The sequence below is a fragment of the Cicer arietinum genome, chromosome 7, assembly GCF_000331145.2.
Source record: "Cicer arietinum cultivar CDC Frontier isolate Library 1 chromosome 7, Cicar.CDCFrontier_v2.0, whole genome shotgun sequence".
NCBI lineage: Eukaryota > Viridiplantae > Streptophyta > Magnoliopsida > Fabales > Fabaceae > Cicer > Cicer arietinum.
Window position 1 is genome coordinate 19,191,125 of NC_021166.2, and position 13,509 is coordinate 19,204,633.

The 13,509-nt window shown below is 31.4% G+C and overlaps 2 protein-coding genes across 5 annotated transcripts; one reads left to right on the top strand and one right to left on the bottom strand.

Annotated features, from left to right (window-relative positions):
- The first annotated feature begins 359 nt into the window (after positions 1-359).
- LOC101510852 (putative phospholipid-transporting ATPase 9) lies at positions 360-9,184 on the top strand. 4 transcript variants are annotated; one of them, XM_027336721.2, is made up of 12 exons: positions 360-479; positions 1,656-2,086; positions 2,853-4,207; positions 5,060-5,170; positions 5,274-5,550; positions 5,640-5,728; positions 5,824-5,932; positions 6,750-6,962; positions 7,058-7,183; positions 7,288-7,386; positions 7,493-7,684; positions 8,174-9,184. In XM_027336721.2, the coding sequence occupies exons 2-12, from the start codon at positions 1,673-1,675 to the stop codon at positions 8,810-8,812; spliced, it is 3,624 nt and encodes a 1,207-aa protein (XP_027192522.1). In that variant the 5' UTR covers positions 360-479; positions 1,656-1,672; the 3' UTR covers positions 8,813-9,184. The 4 variants fall into 4 exon arrangements, with proteins under 4 accessions (XP_027192522.1, XP_073219446.1, XP_027192521.1 ...); XM_073363345.1 differs by lacking the exon at positions 360-479 and adding an exon at positions 653-793; XM_027336720.2 differs by lacking the exon at positions 360-479 and adding an exon at positions 813-1,101.
- A 647-nt stretch (positions 9,185-9,831) lies between these two features.
- Positions 9,832-10,776, bottom strand: LOC101510528 (probable calcium-binding protein CML15). Its single transcript, XM_004509522.4, has one exon. The coding sequence runs from the start codon at positions 10,569-10,571 to the stop codon at positions 10,086-10,088; it is 486 nt and encodes a 161-aa protein (XP_004509579.1). The 5' UTR covers positions 10,572-10,776; the 3' UTR covers positions 9,832-10,085.
- Positions 10,777-13,509: the final 2,733 nt, after the last annotated feature.

Here is a 13,509-nt window from a genome sequence, read left to right on the forward strand (position 1 = left end):
TAATAAGCATTTATTTGTGGGGTAACATTTTTTATAATAATCATTTTTTTTTTGTAAAACGGTCAATGTTAGTTAGTGGTTATATAAATATATACCGAAAATAGAAAAAAGAAAAAAGTTGAGAAAAAATAGGTGAATTTTTAGCAAATAACTAGGAAGCACCAAAAGAGGAGGGTGAAAAAGTAACAATAAATGAGAAACAAAGAAAACATGTTTTGGTTCAAAACATAAATGAATTGAATAGTCAACAAACAACATGAGCATGTTAAGAATACAAATAAATGACGGCGCATTCTCATGTTTATCAAAATCAAACACACTCAACTACTTACTACTAGTAGTACAAATAAAAAATAAAATTAAAAACCTAAACAAAAACTTCCTTCAATATTCATAATAATATAATAAAAAAAATCTGCAACTCTGTTGTAGTTAAAAAACCACGGCGATTCTGTGATTGAACTGTTCAATTGAACAAGGTAAGTTAATGTCTAATTTTTTATTTTAATTTATTTTGAGAAAAAGTTTGTAGCATTGTTAGGATACACCTGTTTTATCTCTGATTAATAATTAATAAAAATTGTTGATTTTATTATTTGACCATATAATTGTAATTGTGATGATAAATTAACTGTACAAATCAATTGTGTCGATTATCGTTGTAAAAGGATATAACGAGAAAATAAAAAAAAAGGAAAAATTGAAATTGAAAGTGACACTTTTTCAGTCACCACCATTGACAACGAGCTTCATTCACACCTTTTTTCCCGCGAAAATAAAGAGAAAAGAAAAAGTAAACAACTTTGTTTTTATTTATTTTTTTGGAAATCTGTGTTAGCATTTTGCCACTTTATTTTCCCTTGCAAAAGAAAAGTGGATTTTTCGCTTTCTTTGGGGAAAAAAAATAGAGCTCAATTTAAATTTGCAATGTCGTGAAAGTGAAATGGTTGTCTTTTTCTGAAATGAAAATGTGAGATCTAATTATAGTCAAATTCATCTTCTTCCTCCTTTTGAGTCAGTACTGTTTTTCAAATCTTCAGATTTTATATTCCTTCTAGAACTTTCTGTTGCCGACACTTTTCTTCTGTTTTAGGTTCATAGGTTTGTGTCTTTTTCTGGGAATTTTTTTACAACTGTTATCCACTACTACAGTGTAGTAAGTGATTGCAGGCTTAATTCGGTTCTGAGTTGTGTGTATCGCTTAATCACTTTTTTTTTTCCTTAAATTTTTCAGTTTCTTTGTTATTCATTCATTGTTTATTAAATTATAGATTTTTTTAGCCTTTTCTGGTTGGAACCTTTCTGGGGTTTAGCATCTTTATTTATTTATTTTTAATGATTTTTTGTATTTTCTTTGATGTGTATTTGTGCTATTGGTTGAGTTTATGACGTTTTGTTTATGAGGTGTTTGTGTTATTGTGTAGTTGTTGAAAACTTTTTAAGAATCTCATAACTTTCAGGACTATTTTTTGCACTTCATACTAAACTTGTTATTAAGTCTTTTTTGTCAGTCACCTTGCTTTGGAAATTGGGGTTATAGAAAGTTACAATTTTTACTTCTAGTTTGCCATTGACAATTGGAAATCAATTATTTCATCTAAAAGGGTATTTTATTTTATTTTCATTTTCATTTTTACTTTGAATTTGAATTTCAGTTGATTAATAAAAAGGAATGAGGGGTGAGAGAAATAGGAAGCTACATTTAAGCAAGATCTATTCATTCACATGTTGTAAAGCAAGTTCAGTTGATGGAGATCATGCACAGATTGGTGGTAAAGGCTATTCAAGAGTGGTGTTATGCAATGAAACAGATAGTAGTGTTGAGGAAATTGGGAGTAGTAGGAACTATTATGAGTATGCAGATAATTGTGTGAGATCTACAAAATATACTGCTGCTACTTTCCTTCCAAAATCACTTTTTGAACAGTTTAGGAGAGTTGCTAATTTCTATTTTTTGGTTACTGGTGTTTTGGCTTTCACAAAACTTGCTCCTTATAGTGCTGGTAGTGCTATTCTTCCTCTTGTTGTTGTTATTGGAGCTACTATTGTCAAAGAAGGTATTGAAGATTGGCGTAGGAAAAAGCAGGTACGATATTCTAACTACCAACACTTTCTGTTGTGGATTTAATTTTATATAGTTATATATTTTTATTTTTTTGGAACCTTTTTGCCCTTTTTTCTACCCTGCAGCACAACTGTGTAGATTCCTATGAATCACACTATTTTGCATACATTTAAATTATGTTTTAACTTAGAGTGTATATAAAACATAAAGGAAGATGAAGTATTTAATAATATCAGTTATTATATTATAATTATAAAATTTGTGGTCTTTTTACAAGGCCATCCATGAAGTACTTTACCAAAAGGATAAAGTGTGGCTAGCAGCTTATGGAATATTGTTGCTTTTCTGTTTAGTTTCTTGGTTTTGTTTGGAAAGGATGAAGTTTAATTACTTAGTTGTTTGTTCAAATGATTCCAGTTTGTGGTAAAATGTTTTAATCTGCTAAATTAGCATCACTTTGTAGGGTAAAATGCCAGTGATTTGGTTGCATTATATGAAAATGTAAATTGTTATTTTTAATCAATGGTTAGTAACACATGAGTTATATTTTCTAAGTGTGCCTGCATATGATAAAATAATCCCTCTATCCAAAATGGTGTCTATGGTTTTTTTTTTTTTTGTTGCTGGGGGAGTTGAATTTTGGTAGTTCTAGATTTAATGTTTGTAGAATATTTTTCATGTAGTGTTTCTAATCTAATTACTTAAATTAGTCTTTCATGTAGAATTATTTTATGGAAAGCTATGATTTCAAGGTAGGTGTGTAATTTTGAATGGAATTCTCATGCAGGATATTGAAGTGAACAATAGAAGAGTTAAAGTTCATAAAATTGATGGAATTTTTGAATATACTGCATGGAAGAATCTGAGGGTAGGGAATATAGTGAAGGTAGAGAAAGACGAGTTCTTCCCGGCAGACCTCGTATTGCTTTCATCCAGTTACGAGGATGCGGTCTGCTATGTTGAGACGATGAACTTGGATGGGGAGACAAATTTGAAGTTAAAACAAGGTTTAGAAGTAACTTCTTCCTTACATGAGGATCTCAACTTCAAAAAATTTAAAGCTACTGTCAAATGCGAAGATCCGAATGCAAATTTGTACTCGTTTGTTGGGAGCATGGAGTTTGGAGAGCAAAAGTATGCCCTTTCCGCTCAGCAACTTCTTCTGCGAGACTCTAAACTTCGTAATACAGACTATATTTTTGGAGCTGTCATCTTCACTGGTCATGACACTAAGGTCATTCAGAATTCTACCGATCCACCTTCGAAGAGGAGCCGAGTTGAGAAGAAGATGGATAGAATCATCTACTTCTTGTTTTGTATTTTGTTTCTAATGGCGTCTGTTGGATCTATTTTCTTTGGCTTCTTAACTAAAGATGACTTTCGAAACGGGTTGGCTAAGAGATGGTATTTAAGGCCTGACCATTCTACGATTTTCTTTGATCCGAAAAGATCGGCCTCCGCTGCTGTATTTCATTGTTTGACAGCCTTAATGTTGTATGGCTTCTTTATTCCCATCTCTTTGTATGTGTCAATAGAAATTGTGAAAGTCCTTCAAAGCAGTTTCATCAATCAAGATATCCATATGTACTACAAAGATGCAGACAAACCGGCCCATGCTCGCACTTCTAACTTGAATGAAGAGCTTGGCCAAGTTGACACAATACTTTCTGATAAAACTGGAACTTTGACGTGCAACTCAATGGAATTCATCAAATGTTCCATTGCTGGTGTAGCGTATGGCCGTGGTGTTACCGAGGTCGAGAAGACCATGAGTAGAAGAAAAGGTTTGCCGTTCGTTCATGAGCGTGATATATCAGAAGCGGATGACGTCAGGGGTTCTCTTGATAAAAAAGCAGCTATAAAAGGTTTTAACTTCACCGATGAAAGAATAATGAATGGAAATTGGGTTAATGAGCCTCGTGCAGATATTATCCAGAAGTTTTTTCGCCTCTTGGCAGTCTGTCATACAGCCATACCAGAAGTAGATAAAGACTCAGGAAATGTCTCGTACGAGGCTGAATCTCCGGATGAAGCAGCATTTGTTATTGCCGCAAGAGAACTTGGTTTTGAATTCTATAGAAGGGCTCAGACTAGTATATCGACGTTCGAGTTAGATCCAGTTTCGGGAAAGAAAGTTGAAAGGTCGGTTTTTTCAATTGCTTTGAAATTTATTGCTGCTGCTACATTTTTCCCTGCACCAGTGTTGTTAAATAGCTGTGCTGTAATTTAGCAGAATTTGAACAAATCACTATTGTTCCACGATACACCATTTAGTACAAAATATTGTCAAATAGTGGCGTTATAGTATTGTTGCGTAACAAAATTTGAACAAATCTCTATTTTTCACAATCCGCGATTTGCAGCAGTGCCCTGTACACGGACACACAAAGCTTTAGGATGGGTATCTTTAATATGGGCAGATGTAACTTTACAATAGCTTATCATCTAATGACAATATGTACTTTTCAATTAAAAATGACAACGAGTACTTTTCAATTAAAAAGTACTAGACTATAGCTGCTTATAGAATAGGTGAGTTTGTAAATTTTGTGGCTTTGGCTTACATTTTTATGATGTTTTAAAGATCCAATTTTATAAAAAAACAACGGTTCAATTGTTTTCAAGTCTTATTTATTTCCTTATGTAAAAAAAATAAAAAGCCTTATTATTAAAAAGTACTAGACTATAGTTGCTTATAGAATAGGCGAGTTTGTAAATTTTGTGCTTTTGGCTTACACTTTTATGATGTTTTAAAGATCTAAATTTGTAAAAAAAAATGGTTCAATTGTTTTCCAAGTCTTATTTATTTCCTTCTGTCAAAAAACAAGCCTTATTTATTTCCTGCATAATTATACTTTTTAGGACATAAGGTTTTCACTTTATACATGCTAACTGATGCTTATACTTCTAAAAGGCTGTATTATAGCTACTGTGTTTTTTTATTTTCTTTCATCTCAATGATAGATATTTTCAGTAACTAGTTTCAATTTGCAGGATGTACAAGATTCTCAACGTTTTAGAATTCAATAGCTCAAGGAAGAGAATGTCGGTAATAGTAAAAGACGATGAAGGAAAAACTTTACTACTCTGCAAAGGTGCCGACAGGTTTGTGATAAACATATCTATGTAACCTGAAATGATTTTGAATGCTTACCTATGACCTTTTTGTTTCACCTATTGACAAACCTGAAGTGATATTTCCACACAGTGTCATGTTTGAAAGACTTGCCAAGAATGGGAGGGAGTTTGAAGAGAAAACCATGGAGCATGTGCATGATTATGCTGATGAAGGTTTAAGAACCCTTATACTTGCCTATCGTGAACTTGACCCACAAGAATACAAAGAGTTCGATAACAAATTCTCCAAGGCCAAAAATTTAGTTAGTTCCAATTGGGAAACACTGATTGAGGAAGTATCTGATAATATCGAAAAGAACCTAATCCTTCTTGGTGCCACTGCTGTAGAGGACAAGCTCCAAAATGGGGTGAGTTAGAATAAAAAAACATTCTATACTTATGACGATTAGTCATTGGAATGAGACCGTTAACGAAGGCTCTTGTATTTCTTTTCAAGGTTCCTGATTGCATTGACAAGCTTACTCAAGCAGGAATTAAGATTTGGGTTTTGACTGGGGATAAAATGGAGACTGCAATCAATGTTGGGTATTATACTAATAATATTATTATGCATTTTGTAGTATGGCTTCACCCTATGAGAATTGCTTTTCAAGTTAACTGATATAAATTCTCCATTGCAGCTTTGCTTGTAGTTTGCTTAGACAAGGAATGAAACAGATTATAATTCATTTGGATAGTCCCGAAATTCAAGCATTGGAGAAGGATGGGGACAAGATAGCTATTACCAAGGTAAAGAAAAAAATTTCATCTCTTTATATATTTATTTATCTACCATGGTGTAGCTTGTATATAGAAAGTATAATGTGTATTTTGGGCATGCGTGTTAATAAGTTTGTTCTCTTCAACGTCAAAATATTCCAGGAAAATATATTATTATAGTTGACATGGCGGCTTAATCTGCCCTAGGCCTTATTTGGATATACAACTTAATTAAGCACTTATAACATAAGTGCTTATAATATAATTTCTTATCGTATAAGTACTTATGCATAAGCTCTTTCTATACAAAAGATATAATCAAATCAAATTATTTTCGTATAACTTATGAATTGTATTCGTAAGCTACTCTAAAGAGCTTATGGAAATAAGCTGGAAACAGCTTACAAACATGTCATAATAAGCTATTTTCATAAGTTCTCCCAAATAATCTCACAAGTGTTTATTCCGATAGATAAACTCAAATAAACTAATTCAGTCAGGCCCTTAGATATCTGACATTTTGAACTTATATTCCATTCTGGTTTTCTGAACAAAGCTCTTTGGGAAAGTTATATTATATTATATTAAGAATTACGAATAACTGCATTAGCTTGGCATTACAAGCTGGTATGCTTAGAGTTGTTTGATTTTGCTTGGTACATTTAACCTTTTTGCTGCTTTAAGTTTTTCATTATTTTGTTCCTTTCAATCTACTTTTTAACCTTAAAACTTGTCTTTGACTCAATTAATATGATTCTATGGTATGTTAGTGTACTAATGACGATACTATATAGAGTTGGGAATTTGTATCCTGATTTTTTATTTTTTTTTCTGATTCATCTTTTAGACATCAAGACAGAGTGTCCTCTTACAGATATGTGAAGGTGCTGCACAGCTTACTGCACACAGAGGGATCTCTCACCAGGAATTTGCTCTAATAATTGATGGCAAATCACTTGCTTATGCACTTGAGGATGATATGAAGAACATGTTTCTGGAGCTTGCCATTCGTTGTGCATCTGTTATTTGCTGTCGATCATCCCCCAAGCAGAAAGCACTGGTATTTTTCAACCTATCCTTTGCTTACATTTTTTAGAAATAATTTATCTAGTTTTTCTCTTCAAGGTCACTAGATTAAGAATTACATTTTTCAAGGTCACTAGATTGGTCAAATCTGGAACTGGGAAAACAACATTAGCTATTGGCGATGGAGCTAATGATGTGGGAATGCTTCAAGAAGCTGATATCGGGGTTGGTATAAGCGGCGTTGAAGGAATGCAGGTGCTGTGAAAATTCACACAATATTCATGGTTTTTTAATTCTTTTTTACTTTTACATGCTGTATTCTAAACAACATTTTCTTTCTTATCCTCCTAATCTCACAGGCTGTTATGTCTAGTGATATCGCAATTGCACAATTCCGATATTTGGAACGATTACTTCTTGTGCACGGACATTGGTGTTACCGGAGGATCTCATCAATGGTATTAATGAGCCTATAATTGAATCTCTAGATTATAGAGAAGTTCCAAAATATGTATAGAAACCTCATTGGTGGTGTTAACTTTTTGTTCATTGTTTTTCTTACAGATATGCTATTTTTTCTACAAGAACATCACATTTGGTTTCACACTATTCTTATATGAGGTTTATGCATCATTCTCTGGAATACCTGCATACAATGACTGGTTTTTAGCTCTCTATAATGTTTTCTTTTCGTCACTTCCTGTGATCGCTCTCGGTGTATTCGATCAGGATGTATCCGCTCGGTACTGTCTGAAGGTCAGTTTCTCATCACCATCTGATTTGTAGGTCATCTTTTGGTTGTGACAAATATGCAATATGCACTATTGTTCAGTCATTAACTAGCTTGCTGTTTTGATATAAGAGCAAAGAGAAACCACAAAAAAGAAAATCAACAAATAACCTGCGGTAGTACTCATGATTACATAATACTTGCATCAGAACTAGATTTAGCACCTATTTAGATTGACTTATTTGAGTTTATATACCTTTTTAATCATATGCGAGACTCTTTAGGAGAATTTGTAGAAACAATTTATGACATCCTTAAATTGTTTTCAGTTATTTCCATAAGTTCTTCTAGATAGCTTATGAAAACAACCTATAAGTTGTAAGCAAACAGTTTAACTTTATTGTATCTTTTGTCATAAAAACGGCTTATACATTAGCAGCTTATGATAAATGCTTATGCTTCTGACGAGGATCATATCAGCTTCTCTGATGATAACTTATTGTCAATGTATGCAGTTTCCTTTGTTATATCAAGAAGGAGTACAAAATGTCCTTTTCAGCTGGCGTCGAGTACTCAGTTGGATGCTTAACGGATTCTTTAGTGCCTTATTAATTTTTTTCTTTTGCACAAAAGCAATGGAACTCCAAGCCTTTGATCATGAGGGAAGAACTGCTGGAAGAGATATACTCGGAACAACCATGTTCACTTGTGTAGTTTGGGTTGTAAACTTACAAATGGCACTAGCTATAAGTTACTTCACCTTGATCCAACATTTTTTCATTTGGGGTTCCATTTTTTTCTGGTACATTTTTCTCTTAATATATGGAGCCGTGCCTCAAAAGTATTCTGGAAACGCTTACAAAATTTTCGTCGAAGCTCTTGCTCCTTCACCTACCTATTGGATATTAACATTCTTTGTGGTGATCGCGACCCTTATACCATACTTCTCATACAAAGCAATTCAGATGCGGTTCTTTCCAATGTATCATGAAATGGTACAGTGGAGAAGGTACGAAAGGAAGATCGAGGAACCCGAATACTGTGATATGGTGCAACAAATATTGTTGCAGCCAATGACTGTCAGTTCAACAGGTCGTTTAGCTGCCAAGGCAAACCGATCAATGGGCAAAGACAAAATTCTTAACCGTAGATAATATATTTTTGATATATTGTTTTTAGTCATTAAATCCTGTAGGGTTGTATAGTTTTCCTGAAAATGTTTATGACTTTGCACATAGTCATGGAATTGCTTGATGGATCATCTCAACCAGAAGAATATGTTGCTTAGTATGATGCATGGAACCAACATTATTTGGTTCTGATGTTGGGAAGAAAAATAAGTACACATAGCTTTCATATACCATCTTTTGTATCACAGATAGAAGCTGTTACTGTATATAGAAGCAAGAATTATTTTTAGGATGAGATAGAGCTGGTTTTTTTTTGTTTTTTTTTTTGTAAAAAAATAGAACAGTGTTATTGAGAATTTCATTTTTGTGCAATCATATAAATCTTTGACTTGCTCCTTTTTTTTATAAATGTTTTATTTATTTTGATCTAAAATGAGAATTTATTATTTGACAAAACTTTCAAATCGATAGTTGGAGGAAATCATGATGACAATGAGTGCTGAAATCATAACGACATCATGAATTACAATGAGTGATGATTTGATTGCTTGAGTTTTTTGTGAATTTATAAAAACCCTTGCATTAATTAAAAAACAAAACCAACAAAGGACTTTGAAATCTCAAAAATCAGTAATTCCTACAAACATATTACCGACCACTACAATGATTAATAAGTGTGTTTTTGTAAATACTGTTTTTGTTTATTTAATGTAAATACTAGTTTTACCATTAAAATCAATCTAAATATTTTTTTTTTAAATATTGCTCAAACCCAAATGACATTTTTAATATGAGAGAAAAGAAGATTTGTATCAAAAAATAATCATTTTAAAATTTCCAAATAATTTAATAAACTACTTCCTCATTGTGTGTGCCTATATAACACCTACTCGTTGACATTATATACATTTCAACTACATGTGTATATGAAATTAAAGTCTTCAAAGCTCTTGCAAGTGGAAAAATAAATGCTCGTAAATAACAAAAGAAAGTTTGTCACATTCATTTATAATATATCAAACAAAAGATCAAGAACAAGAGCATTCACAAAAATTAACGAATCGTAGATATCTACAAAATTACATTTACAACAATTAGTCAACTTTCATGTCAAACATAATTAATTTTGTTTTTCAATATTTCCCATTTATGTTTCAACATTTTTTTTATCTTTTTCTTCCTCCTTAATTTACACCAATATATAACCTAAAAAACAATAAAAAAAAATGAAAAGTTTCACAAATCAAACCCATGATTTACTTTTCATCATAAAGGTTGATCTAATATATATTTATATCTATTGCGCCTTAACACCAAAAAAATCTGCAGCTGATTTAGCCATAATGGTTGCAAACTCATTGAAACTAATAACACCATCACCATTGCTATCAGCTTCAGCCATCATGTTAGCAAGTTCATGATATGAAAGAGGGTGACCCATTTTTGCCATGGATCCAGCTAGTTCGGCCGCGGTGATATAACCATTACCATCGCGGTCGAACGAGCGAAAAACCTCCAAAAGTTGTTCTTGGTTTAGGAGAACATTCTCATTCATGTCCGGCATGATTGCATTAACAAGTTCATCAAATTCGATATATCCGTTATTGTTGTTGTCCATGTTGGATAATAGGGCATGAAGTTCGTCGCCGGATGGTTTGATACCGAGAGACCGGAGGAGCGCGGCGAGTTCGAGGTGGGTTAGGCTTCCGTCCGAGTCCATGTCGAAGCGCTTGAAAATGTCGTTGAGTTGTTTGATTTGATCGTCGGTTTGGAGCATTGACATGGTCGTACGTTGGTGAAGGCCTCTAGGCCTTAGGAGGAAGAGAATATGAATAGATAGATCTAATTAATGGGTTTGATTTTGATGTTGTATTTGTTTGGTGATGGAGAGAATGTAAGGTTATGTGCTAGGTGTGACAATGATATATTTGATTAGAAAAAATTGGATTGGTTCAAAGGGGTTGGAAAGAAAACGCGTAAGGCATAGTAAAACCGAAATTGAGTAAATGAATATATGAAAACGTAAGTCAATGATGTATGGATTGGATGGAAAACTTGCTTTTTTGTTTTTGTTGTCTTTGCGTCGGAAGACCTATATTTAGGTAAATCAAATTTTGGGCTAAAACTAATATATGTAACTTTACCTTTACACGTGAGTGGGGCAAAATTAAGATAAGATGCCGCTGTTTATCTACCGATCTAACACAACAATTAGTTTATTACTTCAATGAATTGCTATCTCCCCAAATTCGTCATGATGATTAGACAAATATCCGTTTTTTACCGGATTTACTGCAGTAAAATATTTCGTATTATTCATTATTTTACGCTTCCTCCAACTTCTATTAATTTGGACATAGGAATTCTGTGTAAATTGGTTGACCCGGTTCAATTTTTGTTGTATATTTAAATTAAAAAATTCAGAAATAGAATCTCAGACTTGCAAAGAGCTCGCATGGCATTAGGCTAACAACATGTGTTGTTTCTACTCTATCATGTATCCATTACCTTGTAACAAACCACTAGTTTATCTTTTACTTCTATTTTAGAATCCAAATTCTAAACAAAATATTATATATATTATATGATATACTGTTCAGTAATATTTTTTTTTTACTAATACTATTAATTAATATTAATACTCACTTTTTTATAAAATATTTTTTTAGAATTATAAAATAAAAAATAAATCTAGTATAATATATACTTTTAATAGCTATATAATTTTAGTTGAATTGCATAACTGTTGACTCAAATATTCAACCTGATCCAATGATATGGTAGAAAGCTACCGTTAGAGAAAAGACATCATTTTTTATGTTGGATCCATAAGTGTCTTAGAATATATAACTTAATATCTAATATGTGAAGTATAATTTAAGCCATTTTGCAGCCAACTTAAGAAGAAAAAAACTGATTGATACAGATTTTAGTTTACTCAACTGATTGATGATTGATAGCTAGTTCATCAAGTTCAAGAAGCTTGAATTGCTCCTATGTTGCGGATAAGGGCGAATGTGAGAAAAAAACCAATACTAAGCATATATAAATGCAATATCGATGTCTCTTTTTCGTCCTCACAAAATAAAGTTTAAATTGAAATATATATTTCATCATATTTTGTAATTGGTTTAAGAGCGTCAAGTTGAATCAATTGACTTCAAATTGAATTTCAAATATGTAGTTGATAAGTTTAGTCAAAGTCAATTGAATATTTTAGAATTTAGTGCTATTATGTTTGATTGTCGTTTTATTTTCTAATTTAGCTTTTAAAAATTTACAAGTAGATTTTATTCGAAGACAAACTAATAAAATAATTCATGCTCTTGTAGAGATACATATCTTTAGTTAATCATCACATTTTTATTGACTTTCTTTTTTATATTCAAGACATTATTATTAGTGAAATTCTATAAACAATTTTTAATAGAAAAACAAATTCATATTTAGTTGACTTAAAACAACGTATTATAAAGTATTTTGAGGCACATCTGAAGTCAATACCGACTCAAAACATATTTTTTAAGCTAGTTTTTGTTGACAACCAACTTAAAATATAATTATTATTTATAACAAAATTTTGTAAATAAAAGTCGATAATTTTAAACACTTTTTAAAAGATAAAATATTTAAATGAAACAAAAGATTAAAAAAATTAAATTGTTATTATAAATGAAATAAAAGACCGCAGAAGTAATTTTATATCAATAGTATTTGATGATGGACCTTTTCCAAAAAAAGAAAGTAGTATTTGATGGACAAAACTATAATAATATTTGGTGGTTTGTTTACATGAATACTAGTACTTGATGGGCAAAAATACACTAAGGTGGTTGAACTTAATTTAAAATTTTGAACAGTTTATATTTTTTTTATGTCTAAATGGTTATTTATTTTTATAATATTTATATGATTGAACAAACTTTTATTATTGGTGCGTTATAAATTTGTGTACATATTCATTGTGATATACTAAAAAAAATATTTCACCATTAAGTATTATAATTAGACTCTGCTTGACCGGAAAATATTATGTTAACTTTAAAATATTAGATATTATAACAATTAATATGATTTGATTTAGATGCTATCTTAATAAATAGAGAACATAATTTACCATTTCAAATCACTAGTAAAATATTCGATGACAAATTTGTACATGAAATAAAGTATAAAAAATAGTTAGTTTAACGTCAAAATATTTTTTAAGAAAAAGACTAACGACTAACTTCACATGAAATAAATTGGAAAAATCTGTTCGAAAACTCTAATTTAAGTTTAGGTTTGCCAAAAAGCTTAATTTGTATGAAAATGGAATTGAAAAATACCAACCAAGTGTCTGTATCCTTGCACAACCCTTAAAATATTTCATAATTTTTATTAAAAAATTGCAATGAATAAAAACAGAATACAAAAATACTTTTCAATTGTTAAAAAAAACAAAATTATTCCATGTCTTATAATTAGTGCCGTACACAACACTAGTACCATTACCATAATTAGAGCTTATTAGTAAAGCTATGGAAATGCCAAAGACAAGGTTTAGCCATGGTATTATATATGCAAGCAATTATCTTGAGCCCAAACCTAAGAACCATAAATGTGGCAAAAAAATTATACATACAAAAATAAATATTTAGGAAAGTGACTTTAAACCAAAGAATATTCAACAAAATCATCACATTAATTAGCATTGAAATTTTAAATATGAGTTAAATTCT

What these genes read in the sequence shown, in the direction of transcription:
- LOC101510852 (XM_027336721.2), top strand. Translation starts at nt 1,673, where the DNA reads ATGAGGGGTGAGAGAAATAGGAAGCTACATTTAAGCAAGATCTATTCA. An exon ending in ATTGGCGTAGGAAAAAGCAG is followed by an intron (nt 2,087 to 2,852) that starts GTACGATATTCT and finishes ATTCTCATGCAG; the next exon opens with GATATTGAAGTGAACAATAG. An exon ending in CCCCCAAGCAGAAAGCACTG is followed by an intron (nt 6,963 to 7,057) that starts GTATTTTTCAAC and finishes ACATTTTTCAAG; the next exon opens with GTCACTAGATTGGTCAAATC.
- LOC101510528 (XM_004509522.4), bottom strand. Translation starts at nt 10,571, where the DNA reads ATGTCAATGCTCCAAACCGACGATCAAATCAAACAACTCAACGACATT.